This window comes from Berghia stephanieae, chromosome 3 (assembly GCF_034508935.2).
Source record: "Berghia stephanieae isolate SIO BIC M18660-M18661 chromosome 3, UCSD_Bste_1.3, whole genome shotgun sequence".
Classification (NCBI taxonomy): Eukaryota; Metazoa; Mollusca; class Gastropoda; order Nudibranchia; family Aeolidiidae; genus Berghia; species Berghia stephanieae.
Genome location: NC_088362.1, coordinates 20,744,077 through 20,769,076, shown reverse-complemented (window position 1 = coordinate 20,769,076; position 25,000 = coordinate 20,744,077). Strand labels below are relative to the sequence as shown.

Below are 25,000 nucleotides of genomic sequence, written 5' to 3'. Positions count from 1 at the left end.
CAGGAGGAAAGTTAAGCATATAAATTATTATAAACAAGCAAAAGCAATGTTAAAATAAAGGACAAAGTACTTTTACAATGCAATAACGGCGAGACTCAGGCACCGAGTTGGAAGTCCAAATTTACAGAAAAGATACAAAAATAATATGTGTACTGAAGAAAGACGAAGACGTTTTTAATCATCTGACCAGAATATCACAATCATCCTGTCAACAATTTCCAAACATGGGATTTAAAAACGTCTGGTTTTTTGTTGTTTTTTTTTCCCAGAGACAAATACATAAATAAACAGAACAATTCATTTACATATGTTTCAAAAGCTACCAAATTTGAAGAAAATAACTGTTATCTGTAAGAGCCAATATGTATTAAAGTCGTTTTTATAAATTGCCATTTTAAAATATTCTAATTCTGATCTAAAGTCTCAAACGACCTGATGTAAACATGTCGACATGAAAGTTCCAAGGAGAAAGAAGAAAAAAAAAAGATCTCAACAATTTTGCTTGCACGCACGAATCCGGCCAAACAAAGGAGAAAATTTGTTCAAATAGACCACTAGAAAATGCGTATATTATTTATTATTAAATTTCTAAGAGCCAAATGCATTGTATCCCCCCCCCCCCCCCCCCCAAAAAAAAAAAAAATAATTAAAAATCTGATTAGCAGCAGGTACACAGGGTTCGTTGTTTTTGTTTTGTTTTTTGTTTTGTTTTTCTCCACAAAAGTGTAAATAAGACAACAAAACCCTGGTACATTTATTCCCGCTCAATAAAATTGATATATCATCTCTTATCGCCATTCACACCGAGACAATCTATTCATCATTGTATCCTAGGGTAGATTTAGTATGTGGGTAGCGATACGAAAGCGAGACAACGAACGGATGCACCACACTGCTACTGAGGGTATTGACCGATGCTACGCCCTTCTTTTATGTCCCGCTCACAATGGAGATGAGAGAGAGAGAGAGAGAGAGAGAGAGAGAGAGAGAGAGAGAGAGAGTGGAGATGAGAGAGAGAGAGAGAGGTCAAAGACTGGTCATCTGGGTTCGCCCCCATAATCTTGACGTTTAGTGCTATCAATGCTGGTTGTTTTGTTGATGCAGTGGTTTAGCTGATCGATAGTTATGTTGGTAACAACAAGATATGAAGTGAGTAGAAAAGTGCCAGAAGACAATAGAGAATAAAAAATTTTTTCGCGGCGGTGGTGGGGTTTGAACCTGCGACCTTATTGGTACGACAACTCCGCCTGGCAGGTGAGAGCGTGGCTCTACCGTGTGAGCTATCCACGAACACAAAAATATTCGTTTCAAACCCAAAGTCATTTCTAGATCCCTCTCTCACCCACTACTTGAGATCGCCGATTCGTTCACCACCATCGCGAAGTAATTTTGACCAGCAGTTAAGCTTAATAGCCAATATTCTCATCACAAACATATAACATAGAAACGATTGAGACATTGAGTATGCTCCGGTGTATGGGGTGAATTTTTAATTCAGAAAAGTGAGTGGAGCAGGCACTTATGTTTGTAACAACAAGATATGAAGTGAGTAGAAAAGTGCCAGAAGACAATAGAGAATAAATTTTTTTTTTTCGCGGCGGTGGTGGGGTTTGAACCTGCGACCTTATTGGTACGACAACTCCGCCTGGCAGGTGAGAGCGTGGCTCTACCGTGTGAGCTATCCACGAACACAAAAATATTCGTTTCAAACCCAAAGTCATTTCTAGATCCCTCCCAAGTAGTGGGTGAGAGAGGGATCTAGAAATGACTTTGGGTTTGAAACGAATATTTTTGTGTTCGTGGATAGCTCACACGGTAGAGCCACGCTCTCACCTGCCAGGCGGAGTTGTCGTACCAATAAGGTCGCAGGTTCAAACCCCACCACCGCCGCGAAAAAATTTTTTATTCTCTATTGTCTTCTGGCACTTTTCTACTCACTTCATATCTTGTTGTTACCAACATAAGTGCCTGCTCCACTCACTTTTCTGAATTAAAAATTCACCCCATACACCGGAGCATACTCAATGTCTCAATCGTTTCTATGTTATATGTTTGTGATGAGAATATTGGCTATTAAGCTTAACTGCTGGTCAAAATTACTTCGCGATGGTGGTGAACGAATCGGCGATCTCAAGTAGTGGGTGAGAGAGGGATCTAGAAATGACTTTGGGTTTGAAACGAATATTTTTGTGTTCGTGGATAGCTCACACGGTAGAGCCACGCTCTCACTTGCCAGGCGGAGTTGTCGTACCAATAAGGTCGCAGGTTCAAACCCCACCACCGCCGCGAAAAAAAAAAAAATTTTTATTCTCTATTGTCTTCTGGCACTTTTCTACTCACTTCATATCTTGTTGTTACCAACATAAGTGCCTGCTCCACTCACTTTTCTGAATTAAAAATTCACCCCATACACCGGAGCATACTCAATGTCTCAATCGTTTCTATGTTATATGTTTGTGATGAGAATATTGGCTATTAAGCTTAACTGCTGGTCAAAATTACTTCGCGATGGTGGTGAACGAATCGGCGATCTCAAGTAGTGGGTGAGAGAGGGATCTAGAAATGACTTTGGGTTTGAAACGAATATTTTTGTGTTCGTGGATAGCTCACACGGTAGAGCCACGCTCTCACTTGCCAGGCGGAGTTGTCGTACCAATAAGGTCGCAGGTTCAAACCCCACCACCGCCGCGAAAAAAAAATTTTTTTATTCTCTATTGTCTTCTGGCACTTTTCTACTCACTTCATATCTTGTTGTTACCAACATAAGTGCCTGCTCCACTCACTTTTCTGAATTAAAAATTCACCCCATACACCGGAGCATACTCAATGTCTCAATCGTTTCTATGTTATATGTTTGTGATGAGAATATTGGCTATTAAGCTTAACTGCTGGTCAAAATTACTTCGCGATGGTGGTGAACGAATCGGCGATCTCAAGTAGTGGGTGAGAGAGGGATCTAGAAATGACTTTGGGTTTGAAACGAATATTTTTGTGTTCGTGGATAGCTCACACGGTAGAGCCATGCTCTGACCTGCCAGGCGGAGTTGTCGTACCAATAAGGTCGCAGGTTCAAACCCCACCACCGCCGCGAAAAAAATTTTTATTCTCTATTGTCTTCTGGCACTTTTCTACTCACTTCATATCTTTTAGCTGATCGAGGCGATTAAGACGATGATGGTGATTGTTCTTGAAATAAATGCACAGAATTGTATTGCTGCCATGCTATTGTTTCGGCCTTTTTAATTTTTTTTTTTTTGGCAGGGGAAGGGGGGGGGGATTTTTTTGTTGTTAATTATTTTTTTTTTTTGGTGGTGTTCACTATCGAAAGAAAGATATCAATCTTTTGGTGGTAATTGTCGATAACTAAAATTCTTCTTGCTGTTCTTATTCTCCTTCATCTTCTCCTCATTCAACGTTTTTCTTCTTCTACTCCTCCTCTTTCTTTTCATTCAACTTTTCCTCTTCTTCTTCTTCTTGCCCGCCTCCTCTTCCTCCTCCTCCTTATTCTCCTTCTCCTTCTTCTTCTTCTTCTTCTTCTACTTCTTCTTCTTCTTCTTCTTCTTCTTCTTCTTCTTCTTCTACTTCTTCTTCTTCTTCTTCTTCTTCTTGCCCGCCTCCTCTTCCTCCTCCTCCTTATTCTCCTTCTTCTTCTTCTTCTTCTTCTTCTTCTTCTTCTTCTTCTTCTTCTTCTCTTGTTCTCTCTCTCTCGTCCCCGACAAAAATGTTAATCCTGCATCGTAACGGTAATGATAAATCAAACAGAAATAATACGAGATGAATATCTTTAACTGGGCATAATGTACCAAGCATTACAACAAACTCCCCACGACCTAAGCAAGATGGGGGCTGCGCACCTATAGCATGTCATAAGGGATGACATCCACACTGTAAAGTCGAGAAAAGAGAACGACAGATTAGATACATAACAAACCCGCATTGCTCTTCATTATGCCGGGCTAAAACACGATAGCTGTACACGCATTGCGTTTCAAGTTATTTCAAAAATATAAATAAATAAATATGAATTCCAAAACAAAACCGTCTGGATTCCAGCAGTCGACTGAATTTATATCAACATGTTCGTAGCCTCTACCCAAGCTCACCCACAACCGATTGTCAAAGAACAACAAGGACACTCTCCCCCCCCCCCCCCCCCCCCCCCCCAACCACAAAATAAAAATAAAAATTGGAAACAATCGATGGAGCTCTCGAATCCATATCAAATTATTGTAAAGTGTGTATGAGACATAGCCAGACAAAGCAGAAAGAAAACACAAGGGGAAAAAACAAAACAAAAAGCAAAACATTCCAATAATCAATTTATCTTACATCAATTCCTACCCGCTAATTGATCAAATGATTGTCATAAGCACTGTCTATCCCGAGAATTTTCCATGAAAAGAAAAACCGAAAACGTTCTTATTTCACAATCTCTGACTCAAAAACAAAACAAAACAAAAAAGCAAAAACAAACAAAAGTATGTTAATTGTCCAAATAAGAGCTCGATTTCCTAAATAAAGATCTGTTTGTTATGCGTTATCCTTCCGCGTGTCAATAATTAGAAATTAGAGCTAAATCGAGGATAAGTTGTATATTCCAAGAATTATCAAGAGAAACAGAGTCGAGTAAGTAGGTGACGCAGTGTGTGTAAACCGTCAAATATATTAAAATAATAATAAATAATAATAATAATAATGACGAACTAATATTAAAATGTGGTATCGTCTGCTAATTATTGAAATGTGGTATCGTCTGGTAATGATTACAGTATGATTGATAACGCTCGATCTTTACGTGTAGCTAGCTAAGTGGCAACAATGATGATAATGATGGTGCCGATGATGATGATGATAATGATGGTAATAATAATAATACATAATAAAGCACCCTAACGCGTCATTATGACAGTATGATAGTCTTTTTAACCCCTGCAAAACCGAAAAATCTAAATATCTGTGTGCAGATTACACAGTTTAGAATGACATTGTATCAGTGATCAAGCAATAATAATAATATTCTGTTTAAAACAAGCAGGAATTTTCCAAGCCGTGACATTTCGCCAACAAAACCACACAGGAGAAGATTCTGGGAGTACCAATTTGGAGAAAAATCCCTCCCCCCCCACCCCCACCCCCCCCCCCCCCAAAAAAAAAAAAAAAAAAACAAGACAAAAAAAAAAAAAAAGAAAACAAAAAATAAAAATAAAATACACCCATCAACTTGAGAAAGAATAACGCGATGAAAACTCATAAAGAAAAATTAATGTTTTATAATTCAATATCCAAGAGAAAGAAAAGTAGTAGAATGAGAAAAAGGTTACGATAAATAAAAGTGAGAAAGTACAAGAATAAGAATAGAGTTTGGTACAAAGAGAAACGATGAAAAGAAGTAAAAACTTTGAAAAAAATAAAAGAATGAAAAAACCCCCAAGGTTAGATTATATTGAAAGCACGACCAGGTTGTTGACACTAGAAGTGTCGGCGGCCATTGGTGGCAGACTACAGGCTGAGTGAGGTACCAACAGCAACCATAGAGAGACAGACTGACTGACAATGACCACAATAATTGTATAGAGATAGACTCGGTGAGTAGTAGTAGTGGTGGCGGAGGGTGCTGATGACCGAGCTTTATATGATAGCAGGGAGGGAGCAAAACATAACATTTCAACAAAAACTACCAAAAAAAAAAATAAAGAAAGAAACAAATAAATAAAAAAACAAAAAAAAACATACATAAACAAATCAAACCAAAATAAAACAAAGGGAAGAAAGGTAACAAAAAAAAGTAGGGGGGGGGGGAGAAAGGAAAAAGAAAAATACCCCCCCCCCCCCACAAAATAAAAACAACAAAAAAACAAAACAAAAACAAACAAAAAAAAAAAAACCCACAATGACACACGGGGCCAAATATAAAGATCCATATGACGGTGGGGTGAGTGTGCAGCCAGCAAAATAAAATGTTATATCCAGGCCAGGTTGGTTAATGTATGTGAAAATCGAAAATACAAACCAAGCAAGAAAATACAAGCGACGAACACCCCCCCCCCCCCCCCCCCCCGCCCTCCCAAATCCCCAATTTAATTCTTTGAATAACCCTAGTAACTTTACAAGCCTACGGAAGTAAATAAACTACGATTGAGAATAACAAAAGCAAGGTAAAATGAAGTGCCATATGAAAAAAAATTAAGAAGCCGTCTTTGCACATCAGCTTAATCATCGCCAACATGTTTAATATATTGTATCTCTCTCTCTCTCTCTCTCTCTCTCTCTCTCTCTCTCTCTCTCTCTCTCTCTCTCTCTCTCTCTCTCTCTCTCTCTCTGTGGCATATCACTTGGACGTAGCCTCCCACACAGTCCTATCAACGACTTAAATAAAGGAACGAAGGGAAACAGAAATAATGTAAATCAACCATCTCCTTATTGTCGATTTTAAAGATTTTCCTTAAATTGCCACACCTACAAAACCAGCAAAACAAAAACAAACAAAAAAAAACCCCAAGAATTTTCAAACTAAACTCGGAAGGGATTGAAGCATTTAAGTTCTTTAAAATAGAACAACTTTCTTTTTCTCCAAATTTTATGATGTACAAAGCAAACAACCTCAATAAGATAAAGGTTCATTGTATCATAACAGATGATGTGACGATTTTCCTATAGTTGGTAAGGAAAGGATTAAATAATGAAGAAGAAAAAAAAACAAAAAAAACAAGACAAACGACAAACAAATAACGTTCATTCTTTCTATCCAGCCCCTGCGTGATTTGACCACATCCATAATTATCTGACCTTGTACTCTCGGTCATTCTCCCCGCCGCCTGCCTGCTCGTCTGCTCAAGCCATCAGTGGCATGGCGTCCATGCCGATAATTACACCAAGTCATGATATGTATGTAGAAATAGACAATACACAATCCATACGCACGAAATTACAAGTAAAATAATGTATAGATAGACGTCTACGTGTTTAAAAAAAATAGCTTTCCATATACGGAATATTGGATTAAGACGAGACGAAAGTGTGAAACACAAATCACAATAATTTTTGGCACAAGGAAACCAACAATATCATAAAAACAGCTATATCGGACAATCTAAAAAAGCACAATATAGATATTTTGCTATAATAGTTATACACATAATAATAATAATAATAATAATAATAATAATAATAATAATAATAATAATAATAATAATAATAATAATAATAATAATAATGAGCTAGTAGATGGAGGGGAGGGAAGGGACAGGCAAATATCATATCACAACCATGAGACCCCAGATATTTGTAATTTGTAACGAAAAAAAAACAAACAAATCATATTTAACCTTTATGCCTACTCATATTAGTTTTAAAACTACGCAAAGATCAATAAAAAAAATTAATGATATCTAAAATTAGAAGAAAAACAAAAACAGAAATAAAATTAATAAAACAAAGAAAATCCAAAGCTTAATACAACAGCAGACCACCACCCTAACCAGAACACTGGCCAATTTCCCTACTCAGCATTTTAAAAGAGTCTGAATAATAAATACCAATGACCCATCCATGTCGCCGATCAATTTCATTGATTGGAAGTCGACGTCCGTTAAATATCTAGGTTGCTTTTTTTTTTTTCCTCTCTCTCTCTCTATCTCTCTTTTCTTTTTAAATTTACCACAGACCGATCGTTCCCATGATTAGATCATTATCTCAACACGACCAGGATCCCAGACAGCAGAGACACTCAACAAATAATCGCAGTTGAGTAAAATCCAAAACGCAAATTAGCCTTATAACAAATCTAGAAAGAGGAAAGAAAGATGGCTATATAATTATACATTTCACGATACAATCAATATTTAAAAGACAAACGTTTCGCTCTGACCTTTGTAATAAATGTATAGACGTAAATAAATTAATAAATAAATAAATAAATAAATAAATAAATAAATAAATAAATAAATAAATTCGACATGCATCGTAAAATGAATTTTCCCATAAGTAAATGGGGGGGGGGGGGACGTATCGTGGAGAAACAAATGGTTGGGTAATGCAAATGATAGGAATGTCTATTCTTTATTGAAAGGTATTCGTCAAAATATATCATTGGAGAATAAAAAAAATATTTCTGCACCTCTACCTTCCATTTCAGAAACAGGGTCAAGGGTGTAACATTGGATCGTGTCTATTTTTTGCTTTGTGTCAGTCATATTTATAGGTTGAGTGACCAGAGCCAATCACCGAATAGCGAGCAAATGCTCCAAATTAAACTAGAAATAAAGACCTCTGTTGCTCGCTTGGCGCTAACGAGTAAAAATTAGATGTAAAATGAATTCGATAAACCAAGGTGACCAGTTAAATGGTTATTTACTGTCTTATTAGCACAAAAGGTCCAAGTGCTGTTAACCATTTTGGACAAACTGTTCCCCGTACAATCAGTAATAAATGCTTAGGGTTGGCTTTGGAATTAGGTTTCAGAGAACGACGAGGGGAGTAAAGGGGCATCTAGAGGACAATCTGGCGACATTCTGATTCAAATGATTTTGGATAGAAAGTTGATAAAAAAAATAAATAAATAAAGTAAAGTAATAGCGACAGCAACGAATTGTATTTATATAAAGCATGACTCTGGTGACCCATGCCCGCTCAGATTAAAAAACAAACAACAAATTAGTAGCTTACAAAATAATGGTATTATGATAAAATAAAATTTTTAAAATGAAGATATACGCAATGGCCTCTGGATATAATACTGGCTTACACTGAATGTTTTCATGTCATCTACCATTGTTATTTTAATTTCTTTCTTTTTTTTTTCCTTTTTTTTTTTTTGGGGGGGGGGGGGGGGGGGGTTAAAATAAGGGATAAGCAGGAATGTTCCAGAATTCCCTTTCAGATAGTGACAATTATCTAGCTGAAATTGCTACCCATTACTATTATGACAATACAATACATACATGGACTTTACAGTGGACGACATTCATGTACATTGAAAGGTGACGGGGTGGGGAGATTTACAGTGAAAATAATCAAACCATTCTATCCTGTAAATATCATTATACTCATAAATCAAATTATCGGTCTCCATATGCCGTCATCTCCAGTGTGACTTTCTCTTGGTAAAAATAAAATAAGGAACCGAAGAACGGTAAATCGACCCCCCCCCCCCCCCCCCCTCCCCCTACACTCTACCATAGTCATTCTTCCATTCTAATTCCATCTATCCGTCTATCCAATACCAACGGCTCACTCACCCCGACCACGGGGAGAATGACCTTCTCGTCGAGTTCAAGGCCATTGACCCCAGCAGCAGCAGCAGATCTCAGCATATCCATCCACCCGATAGCGATCATTGTATACTGTATTGTGAGACTGATGGATAACTTATATTAACAAATACATTTGACACTGACTTGACTTCAAACACTTAAACATATTAATACAGGTGACAAAGCGCAGATTGTGAGTGTGGACAATAAATATACTGAATTTTTACATTAACTTCTATAATGATCCACTAGAAAAAGTCTAAAATAGTAAGTTTTAGAATATGCATTGCATGCAGGCTGCCATTATAATATAATATCCAATGGAATGATTATTTGGATTTTTTATTTCACAAAACAAAAAGTAATTTAAAGAATACAACAGCCTTATCCATAGCTCGCTCTGATTCTTCATCGTTCACAACACATGTCAATCCGTCTTCTTGGCAAGTACATGAGTCTCATCAACAACCTGATCGAACGTTTGAGACCAGTATACTGTCCATTTCTAAAATAACTCGAGATATTTTTCACATACCAGGCCAAATTTGCTTGACCCGGAGGTTAAGTCCTTACAAAAATTCAATGAAAGGGGAAAAAATCGCAACAATTTTCTTTAAAATTTTGAATGGATGTCTGTTTATGAAATAAAATTTATAAAAATCCCCGTCAAAATATTACAATGAAAGTATTCTGACTTAGCGGCGAGGCGAGGAAATGGCGCTTTCCCCTTTTGTCTCAGGGGGTGGGGAAACTCTAATTTATCTATACTCAAAAGTCATCTGTCTTAAACCAAAATTTCATTCGGAGGAGTAAAATTAAATTGGCTTCAATGGGAAAAACCTCTCTCAATTCTATAACCCATTTAGGTGCATGATGCGGGAAGGGTGGAGGGGGGGGGGGTATTAACTATATAAACGTTTAAGCACAGTATTTAGATTATTGACATCATCGACGAATTGGTAAAACGGTTCTAACGACTACTGATGGACACGCTTGCATACTTTTCCCCAATAGTACTGAATTACTTCCATGATGACCAGCCACTCGGACAGCTATGTCCTGCATACGAAGCTAAATCAAGAGAAGATAAACAAAATATATATTTTTTAAATGAATAAATGAAATAAAAACTAAAAACATAAAAACGGATTGTTTAAACGCGGAAAACGAGCAGTGGCGAAATGAAGGACAGGGCGATGACGAAGCATCGTAAATAGAACACGAGACAAAGAGCTAGGGATGCGTGTATCTTTTTTTTTTTTTTGTTTAGTTTGCTTGTTTAAATGTTAACTTCCTCCATTTCCCATTCATTGTCTTAATGATGTTAAACACAATAGAGACAAAAAAAAAAAAAGACAACAACAAACATGGGCTGCATTCACGAGCGTACTTTCATCGCGTTGGGTAACAGCAGTTAATAAAAAGAACAAAATAAAACAAACAAAAATAAGGAAAAATAAACAACAACAAAATGAAAAAAAAAAAAACAAAAAAAAAACATAGTATACCAATTTAAATTCAATACGTAACTCCTCTGTAAATATGAGACGAGACAGTGGTATGTAAGGTCGGTCCAATCTCGAGACTTCATAAAGGCTCACTTAATTGTATTTATTTGTTGAAAAAAAAATAACAAGAAAAAAAAGCAATACAGCACATTTTTAAAAACAGTAATAGATCTCGTGATGAACCTCTTGTAACACCAGAGGTCTTTCTGTTAACATCTCGTACACCAAGACCACCAACACTATTTAAAATTAATAATCTTAATCTTAACTGCAAAAAAAAAAAAAAAAAAATACATATATATAATGGAAAAAATCATACAATACTAAGCTTATTTAGCATTTGAATACAAGGGAAATACGGGACAAACGACATACACCAACGATTAAGAACACCATTGAGAAACTACTCTCTACGGTAAACAACAAAAACAGTCATTTAAACTATTTCATTTAATATTCAAAAACTTATATATTAAACCAAGCAATAATAATGTGATATTATTAAAAAACCTGGCCATCTCAATTTCCATACTCGTTTGGAAAAAACAAAACAAAAACGAAACAGGTTGAGAAGCCGATCTAAAATTAATATCAACAAAGAAGTTTTGAGTTTTGAGGGACGAAAAGGTCAAAATTAAGAGGTGGCTTTGACTTCTGTTTAATAAATCACAGCTGATTTTTTTTTTTCTTTTTCCATCGACTCTCTTTTGGCCCATACAACGGTGTGGAAAGAGCTCATGGAGAAGTGGATGTCGTATAAGGGCGTGAGGCGTTGGGAGGCCGGGGCTATCATCACAAACCAAGGTAAATGACCTTTCGCACTGTGAACCCAACGCCATTCAAACTATACTGTTATTGTTATTAACATTCATTATAAAGTTATTGGTCTATGGTTCACCACTCCTACCCCTGTACACACACACACAAACACACACATCCCTCTGATGTTGGATTTCATTTCAATCCATAAGGCGTTTTGCTATATCGACCATATCACGCCCCCTAAACTACGACAGACGATACAAAACATAAAACTCAACAACGGTCACTTCCAAGAAAGAATAAAACTAATAACGATATAGTTGAAACCTAATTTATTTTAAAATTCATACTTCCGAGGTCGGAGATACGAGATATTCATTTATAGTATCGATATATCAAAGAAGAAGAAAAAGAACAAGCGTAGAGGGCAAGGGGGTGGGGGGGGGGGGGGTAATGTATATGTAACACATTCTATTATTTAAGACAAGAGGGAAATGGTCATGACGTAATCATTCAGAATTTAATGCTGTAATAATAATAAATAAAGACAGTGCTAGAAGAGCGACACCACAAATCCAAAACCAAACCCCTTCAATTTGGGAATCAAAATGACAAAGTAATAATCAGAAAATCCTTATCCCACAACGCCAACAGATTCAAAATTATTATTCTATAACCCAACAACAACATTGAGTAACACGAGATCAACATTGACTAACATGAAGTCATCTTTCGTCACAGACCACGCCGTGTACGAATACCGAATGAGGTCATCATATCATCTCTCTACACAAAGCAAACAGAACTGTAACTACACACACACACACACACACACACATGATACACACGATCAGTGACGCAATAGCCCCCTCTGCGCATGAGGAATATCGCGGAAGACTGACCAAGCACCGGTCAGTTCAGTTGTGATCAGTTCATATAGGCCATGCCAATAAATGGCCTCTGGCAGGGAGGAGGTGTGTGTGCGGGGGGATTTTGACTCTTTCTCACGAAATGAAATTGGCCAAATTTGCATTTCCTGTATATTACTACGTATGCCATGTCAGAGCAATGTAATCTCTCATTAATTGGAAATTACCCACAAAACGTTGCCATGTTTTTCTCGCATTTCATCTCAAGACCAGAAGGATACGAGGAAAATGATTGAGTCTTAACAATTTATATGAAACAAGTTACTGTCTATAACATCATCAACAATCGGTACAGGATACTAATAAACCAACTTAACCTTGGACTTTGCAGATTTAAAATTTAATGTATAATATTTTGGCAATATCCAACATCTTTTCGACGAAAAGAAATAAATCGTTACAATATTATCAGAAAAAAAAAACAACAAATAAACAAACACAAACACAAACAAACACTAAAAAAAAAGGCAGACGCATTCTATTGTGGTGGTGTCTTTCAATGAAAGATAATAAAAAATAAAAGGAATGTATCAAAATTTTAGGTTAAATTTTATGATTTTTTTATGGTAGAACTGACAGAATGTGTAATTATTAAGACAGGCCCATGATGGACATGTCGTTTACTTTTTTAAAACTATTTATTTACCCAAAGCACGTATTTGGTTACTTCTTTGTTTTCTTTCTTTCAAAAATTATATAATGTCATGGATCTTTTCTTTTTTCTTCTTTTTTTACAGCTATGGGAATAAGAAAAATGTGGAGCAGACACTGTTGTCCTTGTACCACAGAGCTCTACTATAATAGTGTTCAGGAAGACTTCTGGGCCTTAGACTAAAATTATGAATGAATAGTTCTTTCACACGGTGTCAAGTCGAAGCAAATAACAGAACACAATAAAACGCACAACAAATTCAAGGACATGTCTTTATACCTGAATATCAAATCGTAATATAATTTCTTTTTCTTTTTTATTTGTTGATGAGTGTTCGGGTCGTGGGGGGTGGGGGAGATAAGAAAAAGGGGTGAGGCACTCAGCCCCGGTTATAATAGTGTTACTGGAGTGTGTCGTAACCAGACCGGCAACAAACCAACACACTATAAGGAACTGTAGCTACCTGTGTATGGCCTGGATAATTGCAGGAATCTGCACAGACACACCAGTAATAATAAAATGTAGTAGTTAATGGTAGCAGCGCTGTACCATTACCAGTCACTATTCCACTGCACTGTAACTGATTCTGTATTTCAAATTTTGAACTTTGAATTATAACGTCGCGTGCCGGGAAAATGAATGAGATGGGATTTTTTCATAGAAAATTGAATGAGAGAGAGAGAGAGAGAGAGAGAGAGAGAGAGAGAGAGAGAGAGAGAGAGAGAGAGAGAGAAGGGAGGGGGGGGGGGAATAATGAACGATGGAAAAGATCCTTGAGAGAATATTTTCTTTCACAGCCACAGTGGAAATGAACCACGCCCCGTCATAAGTGATTAATAATTAAAACTTTCGTCAGAATACGGAGAGATCAGTTTGACAAGTGACGCGACAATTGACAACACTTCAGTTTATCATTGGTACAAATATACTAACATTACACTATTGAAAATATAAAAAGGCTTATTCGCAATCCAGAGTGCGTATATAGATATATCGAAGTTGACGTCACTCATGTTTTTGTTATTGTTTTTTTTACCATCCGCGTTTATGAGTAATTCTCACTAAACTGTGTTAATCAGACTATAAACGTTCATAGTTACACACAGTTTTGTGTGTTGGTCCGTTATACTTCCGGATGGCATAACGGACCAACATGCAAAATTATGTGTAATCGTGAACGTTTATATCTGGTTAATACAGTTTAGTGAGAAGTATTCATAAAAGGCGGATGTCAAAAAATAAAACAATAACAAAGACCTGAGTGACGTCAACTTCATACTATATTATATTATATAAATTGCAAGAACTCTCAAAGTTACAGATGAAGGGTCGTGACGACCGAAAAAAAAACAAAAACAACTTAGAACCTCCAACCTCAACAAGACCACTTGACGACTTTGCCTTATCAGGACAGATGCAAGCGCCCAACACTCCAGGATATCTCGGGAAAGACAACCCGATGAAAAAGAAATATAGTAATAACAAGACGGATAATAACGATAATAATCCAAATTAAAAAAAAAAAAGACAAAGAAATCCGCCTTTCTTTGTTTGATGTAAAGTCAGTGGCGCAGTAATTCAACCGCATGATTAACAATGAAATATCTCCTTGACTGACTGCCGTCTCTGTGTCAATAGTCACCAAACTCTAACAGAGAAAAAAAACATATTTTTTCCGTTCGGTATCACTAAAGATCCATACCACAAACGACACGGTAATTGCCTGGCCTTGGACGGTTACTATCTACGAAATAAATACAGAAAATCGCATGTCTGATTTATACATAGAATAAAGAGCAGAGTGCTAAATAATGCTGTTATAACAAGTAAAAGCATAACAAAAATATAATGCAAAGGGCTCTGTTTGTCGTGATATTTAATTTGTGAATAAGAATAAGTTCAATACAAGAAAATATAGATGGCACGAAATTAACGTCACTAAGCTCTTTGTAATTGTCTTTAGCCAGCCGTTTTTATGAGCAGTTCTCACTAAATTATATCAGACAAATACGTTTAAGGTTACTAGATAGAATGCGTTTGGCTAAAAAACTCAAAACATTGCCATCCGAATGTATAACGGACCAACACACAAAACTATGTGTAACCTTAAACGTTTATAGTCTGGTTAATACAGCTTATTGAGAATTACTCATAACGTGGATGGCAAAAAAAAAAAAAAAAAAAAAAAAAAAAAAACAATAACAAAGACCTGATTGACGTCAACTTCATTCTATCTGTATTTTGTGTGTTGGTACGTTAAATTGCGGATGTTATGAGTTTATTAACTGAACGCAAAGCATGAATATTTTCCATGTTTGGTCATGCCCCTTACTGAGCGTATGTTCCAATATGATTTAAATCATCAACATGGAATAGGTAGCACGAAGCAGAATCCAAGAGGTCAATAGAAAAAAAAAATTTAAGTCACCTCAAAGAAAAAGAAAGATAGTACAATGACATATATATAATTTTTAAGTCGAATAAAGCTGATTTTGAATCGAGCTTGTGGCGTGTAATTATTATTTTACTCGCTTTGAAATTTATTTTCAGTATGAGTTAAGAGATGTCGTGTTCGTGATGTCGCTTTCATCTAAAATTATCATAAGTGACAAGAGAAAAAGTGACATCACAGCAGGGGATTTTACCACTTATTGTATTTTAAGCGATGAAAAATGAAGAATGTCATGAATGTACAAGCAAAAGATGAAAAGATCACGCCCCACTTGAAAATCGAAAGAGATGTGTAAATATATATGTGACACTCAAAAGTATTATCGGAAACAGGGATCTTAAACTTAAACATTGAATCCGTTACCTATTTAGGAAACAACTCTCATTCAGAATCAGAAGTATATTGAGGAAAAAACAAAACAACCATTAGAGTCATAATTCGTAATAATAATAATAATAATAATAATAATAATAATAATAATAATAATAATAATAATAATAATAATAATAATAATAATAATAATAATACAGGGTGTTTTCTTATTTTACTACCCGATAAAGAATTGAACTGGTTTAAAAACGATAAATGATATCATTTCTTTGCCTAGTTACCTAGGACTTCATAATAATATAGATGTCGCTGCTAGTTACCCATCATAATTCAGGGGGGATTTTTGGTGATAATTTCAGGAAGATGCTATCGCTTCTTTTAAAAAGGGAGAAATTTGATTCAAGTTAGATAACTTTTGTGATGCTTTTTTATTTTTCCTCAAATTTTTGCGTCAAAAAATCGATTGAGTCGAATTTCTCCCTTATTACAAAAAGCGCGACTGTATTGTATCGACTTATAGTATAGAGTCTAGCATCTTCCTGAAATTTTCACCACAAAATACTTGAATACCTAGTGATGGGAAAATATGCACACACAAAAAAAACTAGATGATTCAATTCTATCACTATTTCAATTCTTTATCGGGAAGTACAAAACAAACAAACAAAAAAAAAAACACCATGTATATTTCCTAGAAATGACGAAAACAAAGAGACAAAGGAACTTCGACTTAGACGGCGAGCACAGTAATGCAGCCTACCCACTATTGATTTCTACATTTATAAACGTTCATGAAACAGAGGTGGTTGTCGTTATTATTGTTATCAGTATCTTTTTATTTCTTACCATTATTATCATTATTGTTATCATTGTCCTCCTCCTCCTCATTAACTCATTATCATTAATATCATTTCACAAATCACTTCAATTTAATGATTGAATCGAATCTCCATGTCTGAGATCAGAATAACTTGTAACTTGTAACGTTACTTGTTTTTAGAAAGCACGACGAGCGAGCTTTATGAGTTAACTGTGGGATAAATATTTTTAAAATAATAAAACGAAGTGGCTACCCGTACTTAAGGACGGGTAGACTGGCAGGCTAGACGTCATTAAGTACGGGGAGCATAGGAGTCTAGCCGTACTTATTCTGGGGCCTTGACCCCTGGTCGTGTCAAAGGTCACATCCGGTAACTCGACCGTGGTGGGCCGTGGCGCCAACCCATGATTGTTTTCTCCCGATTTACGAGCATCATCAATTTCAATACGTAGTATTTCAATAATGGCCATCGCTATTGGTGACAATTTTTCATCTTATCAACAATTGCCAAAATGCAGTTAAGCAATTGGAGACTGAGACTGACACCATTTTTATTCGTCAGGATTCTGTAAAGGTAAGAATTTGTCTTTTCTTCTTTTCTTTTAAAAAAATTCTCAGTCAAGGCTAGGACTAGGACAGTAAAAAGTATTCGAGCGGTGGCGATATTTATGATGAGATATAATATGAATGAATGAGAATGTAATTGTTTTGTAATATCAACACGCCTTACTGACTGGCGCGTGTGTCTTGTGTTCTGCATTCCAATGTGATCTTTATATGGATTAATCCTTAGATGATTTTATTTCTAGAGTACTTGTACTTGTGTAACTGTAACTGTAACAACTGGGCTGGTGACTGGTGGGTAGTTTAGTGAGCAGCAGCAGTGGTAATGGAACTCAAATTGTGATCCACTCGCCCAGAAGTATAAATTGTTACTGCAAATTGCCGAGCACGTTGGTGGTGGGGGGGGGGGGGGGGGAGGCAGTAACTCTAAAATTGTGGGAGTTGGTAAACGTCCAGTTTTTGGCATTCCCACATTAAGCATATTAGTGGGTTGGACCCCTTTTTTAGAACTTTGGAGTTGGATTGAAATGCCTCATGATGATGATATTGATAATGACAATGACATTGTGTCACATAGTCTGTAGATATACAGTATTGTCAAATAATGAAAAACAATAGGGTATTATTATCATTATTAATATTACTTTTTTTTCAATTTATTTATTATTATTATCATTATTATGATTATTATTATTGTTTATAATTATTAACTTAAGCAATGGCATTGGTATGTGCCATTTTCACTGCAGTGAATTTAATTAATTTTTTTTTTTCGACAGCCAACAGGAAAGAATTCAGTTGACCGTACTGGTGTCCTGACAATCAAGAAAGATAGCTGGCTCAAGATGTCTTGTGGCAATCTTATCAATCAGCAAACCATCATCTGTGCCAGCAGAGCAGAGTATCTGCAAGCACTTTTTGAAATGGTTAGTATTGTTTTCAAATCTTCATAGCGTCCTTACATTTTATTGGTGATCAATGAAGTACACTCGAGCACGGAAATTTCGAACAAGTTGGACCACGCCTATTTGTTCGAGATTTTCGTGTTTTCCAAATTTGAGGATTTTAGGGAGGTAAATGAAAATGTGGGTGGTCTTGATAAAATTCTTATGATTATAATTCTCCGTTATTATGAACTCTGTCGAGAGTTGATAGTGAGACTATTCAATTTCCTTTTCTCGGCCAGTTCAACACAATTCGCGAAAAAAAAATTCAATGGACCACAAGGGAATGTCCAGTTTGTTTGAGATTTTCGTTTTGCCAATACTAATGTAATAGAGGGTTTAAAACTGGGCATTGAACCAAGTTTGAGATTTGCATGCTCGGGTGTAAATGCTCATTTTTCTTAATGAAATTGACAAAGGATTATTTGAATTGAGTTACTACTGCATTTATGAACTTAAGAGTTTGTTGCCAAGAGTTTTTGGCCTGTGGATGTAAAACCAATGAAATTTCAACTGTGTTGGTGAGAACGATGACCAGTTTAAAAAAAATTGGTATGTGAATGATAAATTCATTTTATGACAATGATTTTAATTTTATAGCCATGTCTAAAATTGCTAATGAAAAGTCTCTTTTATTTCCATTTTTCAAACCAGAACAAGATCAACCCTCTTTGTGGAACTACAGAAACAACAGTCGCAAACAAGTGGTGTTGACTTTTTTCCTGGAGGCGAAAGAAAATTTTTCTCCTAGGAGTTTGCGAAAGAAAATTATTGCTTTTTATTCTGAGCTAGATCTATTATCACCATTCAGCTGTTTTCTTGTCTAAAATAGATTTGATTTTGCAGTTCAAGTTGATTACATACTTATCTCACAAGCAGAAGCCTATTTTAAAAATTGTATTCACTGTCAGTGGTGACATATAATTTTACTGCCTAGTTTTGATTTCCATTACACACTATCCCTACCACTACCGCCAGTGCTTTTACAGACTGAGTCCCTATCATCAGGGCTATTACGCACTGAGTCCCTACCACGAGCGCAATTAGCCATTGAGTCCCTACCACTAGTGCTATTAGCCACTGAGTCCCTACCACCAGTGATTTTGTAGACATTGAGTCCCTACCATCAGTGTTATTAGCCACTGAGTCCTTACCACCAGTGATTTTGTAGACATTGAGTCCCTCCAGTGTTATTAGCCACTGAGTCCCTACCACCAGTGATTTTGTAGACATTGAGTCCCTACCATCAGTGTTATTAGCCACTGAGTCCTTACCACCAGTGATTTTGTAGACATTGAGTCCCTCCAGTGTTATTAGCCACTGAGTCCTACCACCAGTGATTTTGTAGACATTGAGTCCCTACCATCAGTGCTATTAGCCACTGAGTCCCTACCACCAGTGATTTTGTAGACATTGAGTCCCTACCACCAGTGTTATTAGCCAGTAAGTCCCTACCACCAGCGCTATTAGCCACTGAGTCCCTACCACCAATGTTATTAACCATTGAGTCTATACCACCAGTGCTATTTGCCATTGAGTCCCTACCACCAGCACTATTGGTCACTGAGCCCCTACCACCAGTGTTAATTAGCCTTTGATCCCTACCATCAGCCATTGAGTCCCTACCACTAGTGCTATCAGTCATTGAGTCCCTACCACCAGTGCTTTTAGTTTTAGACATTGAGTCCCTACCACCAGTGCTTTTAGTTTTAGACATTGAGTCCCTACCACTAGAACTATCAGACATTGAGTCCCTAACTAGAGCTATCAGTATCAGCCATTGAGTTCCTGCCTGCGACCAGTGCTATTAGACATTGTGTCCCTACCACCAGTACAATTAGTTACTGAGTCCCTACCACCAGTGCTATCCAGCCATAGAGACCCTACCACCAGGCTATTAGCCACCGAGTCCCCACCACCAGCGCAATTAGTCATTGAGTCCCTACCACCAGCGCAATTAGTCATTGAGTCCCTTCCACCAGTGCTATTTGCCATTGAGTCCCTACCACCAGTGCTATTAGCCACTGAGTCCCTACCACCAGTGCAATTAGCCACTGAGTCCCTACAACCAGCGCTATTAGTATTAGCCACTGAGTCCCTACCACCAGTGCTATTAGCCATTGAGCCCCTACCACCAGTGCTATTAGCCATTGAGCCCCTACCACCAGTGCTTTTAGCAACTGAGTCCCTACCACTAGTGCTATCCAGCCATAGAGACCTACCACCTGTGCTATTAGCCACTGAGTCCCTACCACCAGTGCTATCCAGCCATAGAGACCCTACTACCAGTGTTATGAGCCAGTGAGTCCCTACCACCAGTGCTATTAGCCACTGAGTCCCTCCCACTACCACCAGCGCTATTACTATTATTTCTATTAGCCATTGTCATTGAGTCCCTACCACCAGTACTATGTGCCATTGAGTCCTTACCACCAGCGCTATTAGCCTTTGAGCCCCTACCACAGCGCTATTAGCCATTGAGTCCCTACCACCAGTGCTATCCAGCCACTGAGTCCCTACCACCAGTGCTATGTGCCACTGAGTCCCTACCACCAGTGCTATGTGCCACTGGGTCCTTACCACCAGCGCTATTGGCCTTTGAGCCCCTACCACCAGCGCTACCCAGCCATCAGGGGTGAGAATGACTGGTCACTAAAAAGGAGGAAATTTTTCATCGTGAAGATCATGACCCATCCATGCGACCATAACCTATAAATTTGAATTTCACTAAAAATTTTACTGAGATGCGATCCAAGATTTATCTCAGCAATTTCTGATACAACTCGGTGGAATTTCAAAAGTTGAAAGTGTAATTACAACATTTGGTGGTTGTAGTAGGGACGATGATGTGGTGGTGGTTGTAGTAATAGCGGTGGTAGGGATGATGTGGTAGTGATTGTAGTAGTAGTGGTCGTATGGATGATTGTGTGGTGGTGGTTGTGGTAGCTGTGGTAGGAATGGTGATGTGGTGGTAGGGATGATGTTGTGGTGGTTGTAGTAGTAGTGGTGGTATGGATGATGATGAGGTGATGGTTGTAGTAGTGGTAGTAGGGTTGATGATGTGGTGGTGGTTGTAGCAGTAGAGGTGGTTTAGTGATGATGGTGTGGTGGTGGTTGCAGTAGTAGTGATGGTAGGGATGATGGTGTGATGGAGGTGGTAATATTAGTGGTGGTAGGGATGATGGTGTGGTGGTGGTTGAAGTAGTGGTAGTAGGGTTGATGATGTGGTGGTGGTTGTAGTAGTAGATAATGTGATGGTAGTTGTGGTAGTGGTGCTAGGGATGATGGTGTGGTGGTGGTAGGGGTGATCTGGTAGTGGTGGTGGTAGGGATGATGAAGTGGTGGTGATTGTAGTAGTAGTGGTCTTAGAGATGATGTGATGGTGGTTGTAGTAGTAGTGGTGGTGGGGATGATGATATTGTGGTGGTTGTAGTAGTGGTAGTAGGGTTGCTGATGTGGTGGTAGCTGTAGTAGTAGTGGTGGTAGGGATGATGTGGTGCTATTTGTAGTAGTAGTGGTGGTAGGGATGATGATGTGGTAGTGATTGTAATAGTAGTGGCGGTAGAGATGTTGATGTAGTGGTTTTGGCGAGTGTTTTTTTTTTTTATTCAGTGATGATAATAATAATAGCAATGTGTCAAAAAGGAGGAAAATTTCTCGGTCTATCGATCAAACACAAGCAACGTGTAAAAATAACAGGAACATAGTTTTGTATTAGTATTATGTAATATATTACATTTACTAGTATAAATCCATTCTTATCATTAGATATAAATTTACTTTTTGTAAACATTTAATGAATTTGTCCTTTCCACATGTTGTTATTCAAATAAAAGGCCAGAAAGTATTGTTTTGTTTCGATTTTTACTTTATAAAGCAGGCTACAGTATCTTTGTTACCGAAACCTAGTAGTTATTCAGCATATAAATACAACCCAAGAATCTCTCAAATTGCCAAAGGCATAAAGAAAAAAGATTAAACTAAGCCAATCACCATTGCTTTATTCTAATACTGTATATGATCTCTATATACCAGATGATTTAATGGATGGTTGCGAAAGAAAGAAAGAGAGGAGAGAGAGAGGAGAGGGGGGGGGGGGGGGGAGAGGAGAGTATTCTCTGCCAATATAACATTTTGAATTCTATATCAAAAACAGGGGGGAAAAGGAAACGAGAAATAGAAAGGAAAAGGGGGGGGGGGGGATGAAAGAGAGAAAGAGAGAGAGAGAGAGAGAGAGAGAGAGAGAGAGAGAGAGAGAGAGAGAGAGAGAGAGGAGAGGAGAGTATTCTCTGCCAATATAACATTTTGAATTCTATATCAAAAACAGGGGGGAAAAGGAAACGAGAAATAGAAAGGAAAAGGGGGGGGGGGGAGGGGAAGAGAGAGAGAGAGAGAGAGAGAGAGAGAGAGAGAGAGAGAGAGAGAGAGAGAGAGAGAGAGAGAGAGAGAGAAGAGGAGAGAGAGAGAGATAAAAAAGGCAAAAAGTACCTACAACAGAGAAACAAATCCAGACCCATTTGTCCCTCCCTTCCCCTTCCACAATCAACTAACTAATCAAAGAACACTACTGGTCTTCTGTGTCAATTGTGACATCTGGTGTCATACTGTCTGGCCCAACGTCATAAAAACGGGACTGTCACCAAATTTCACAAGACTGAGCACAGGTGTCAAAATATGACATAAGACATAATGGTGATTTTGTGGGTTTGAGGAAAATGTTTGACACGGCAAATTTGAAAAAGGAGGAAATGTGATGGGATGGGCGGAGATAAACTACCATTTAGTTTTTAGGCGGAAGATTCTCAGCCCTGAGCCATAGAGCCCCTTCCACCAGTGCCAGTGCTATCCAGCCACTGAGTCCCTACCACCAGTGCTATCCAGCCACTGAGTCCCTACCACCAGTGCTATCCAGCCACTGAGTCCCTACCACCAGTGCTATTACCCATTTGAGATAGAACTAAATTGACGTCACTCAGTTCTTTATTATCGTTTTTAGCCATTTTTTAAATGATTAGTTCTCATTGATTGTATCAAGACAAAACTATAAAAGGTTGAGGTTACACATCGATTAGTAGAGTGGTATTATCACGGAGATCAGTTTTCCCAAATAATTCCATGTGATGGGGAAAAAACATCCGGTTAAAAAAGGTTTTGACGAAATATGCAGTGAAGACATGCGAAGGCAAAATATGCCACCGCACATAATAAATAATCTACCAATCCTTAAGTACGGCTAACTAAGCAATCTACACGACATATCATTAAGTACGGCTAGCCAGCCAGTCTGACTGTCATTAAGTACGGCTAGACTGGTAGGCTAGACGTACTTAAGTACGCCTAGACTGGCAGGCTAGCCGTCATTAAGTACGGCTAGCCTTTTCCATAATAAAATACATGAGAAATTTACTACTTTAAAACTAGATCCCTGTAGTTAAGAAAATTATTCAGACAAGATGACATCACTCTGAAACTAGAATAACAATTACAGAATGTATGTGTCCAGACCTCCGCTGCACTGGTTTCACATTTCCAATGAGATTGGAACCAGTATTTTGATATTCTATTATTGCTCCTTATTTAGCCTATTTGCCCGGATTCGGATCCTGAAGGTTCCCCCCTTCCTAATGTCTGACAAATCATATAGACAGTGACAGTTAGAATGCGTCTGACGTGACACGGCTTTTCCCCGGTTCTCCATGACATAGATGACTTAAAAGTTAAAAGTGTCATGACCATAACCCATGAAATTTCATAAAATATCCCCACTTTTTTTCTTACCATGAACGATTAATGAACATGAACATGTGTTTTGAGATGGTGATAATGATTTGCCAGTGAGCATTTGACTTTATCAAATCGCATGGATTAGTTAAGTTTACACATTCATTCAATTCATATAAGTTTAGGTTACTGTATTCCTCGATTAGGGTCGGTGTCAGGGTGACTAGTTCTGATCTGAAGATCTTTTGAACTGAGGCATCAATGGGACATTCAAAAGATTCGAAGTAGGCAATAGATAAAGTTAAAGATTGAAACAATGACTCAGTGATAGCAAACATTTGACAAGTAAGACTGCCACCCCTGTGTCAGTATTAATGATCTAGAGACAGAGGTATAGATTGATAATAGTGTCTAGAGTAAGAGTAAGAGACGAGAAAAAAAGAAGAATCGGGACGATGGCAGGCTTTGGCAACTTTATTTATTTGTAGTTTTAAGTTCGGTTTAAAGCAAGGGACAGTAAAAAGAGAGAGAAAAAGTATAGAAATGAGAAAGTGTCTCGAGTTTCACAGGGAAACAAAGGGCAAAAATCAGCTGAGTCGGGATGCTCCGCTCTTGAAAGTGTGTCAAGAAGTGAACTTACCAGACTACGCCGAATGCTCCATATCCAATAGGTCTGTCAGGGGTGTCCGAGTTGTGTGTAATGGGAGTGATGATTGTTCCATTTACAGGGATAGCTAAAATTCCAATTTGGGAGTTATTCGTAACATTTGGTGTTGAAGAAGAGCTGTGATAAGCCATAACATGCCGAGAGCTCGTTCTCTGACCCACCACAGCCATGACCTATAAATAGCCGTCTAACACAGCTTCAGCTGTGATACCCACATAAATATTCCGAAATACAGGATTAATATATTATAAAAGAATTTAGAATTTTGTATGCACACAGACAGGTGTTAGAATAATTTCTTGATGTCAGACTAAAATCCAAAGATCTCATAAAAAATCCAAGAAAAGTGTGTGAAATGGAGAGATATGCGGACACAACCCTACTCACACGCGACCCAGCC

The 25,000-nt window shown here is 37.6% G+C and overlaps 1 protein-coding gene across 2 annotated transcripts in view; it reads right to left on the bottom strand.

The window, feature by feature from the left end:
- The window catches only part of LOC144967307 (serine/threonine-protein kinase NLK-like), a 107,434-nt gene that overhangs the window by 82,141 nt on the left and 293 nt on the right, over positions 1-25,000 (bottom strand). For both annotated transcript variants that reach the window (XM_078904375.1, XM_078904376.1), the window contains exon 1: positions 24,574-25,000. This exon is cut by the window's right edge. In XM_078904375.1, coding sequence (XP_078760501.1) covers positions 24,574-24,770 — 197 coding nt within the window. In that variant the 5' untranslated portion in view covers positions 24,771-25,000. The remainder of the gene's footprint in view (positions 1-24,573) is intronic.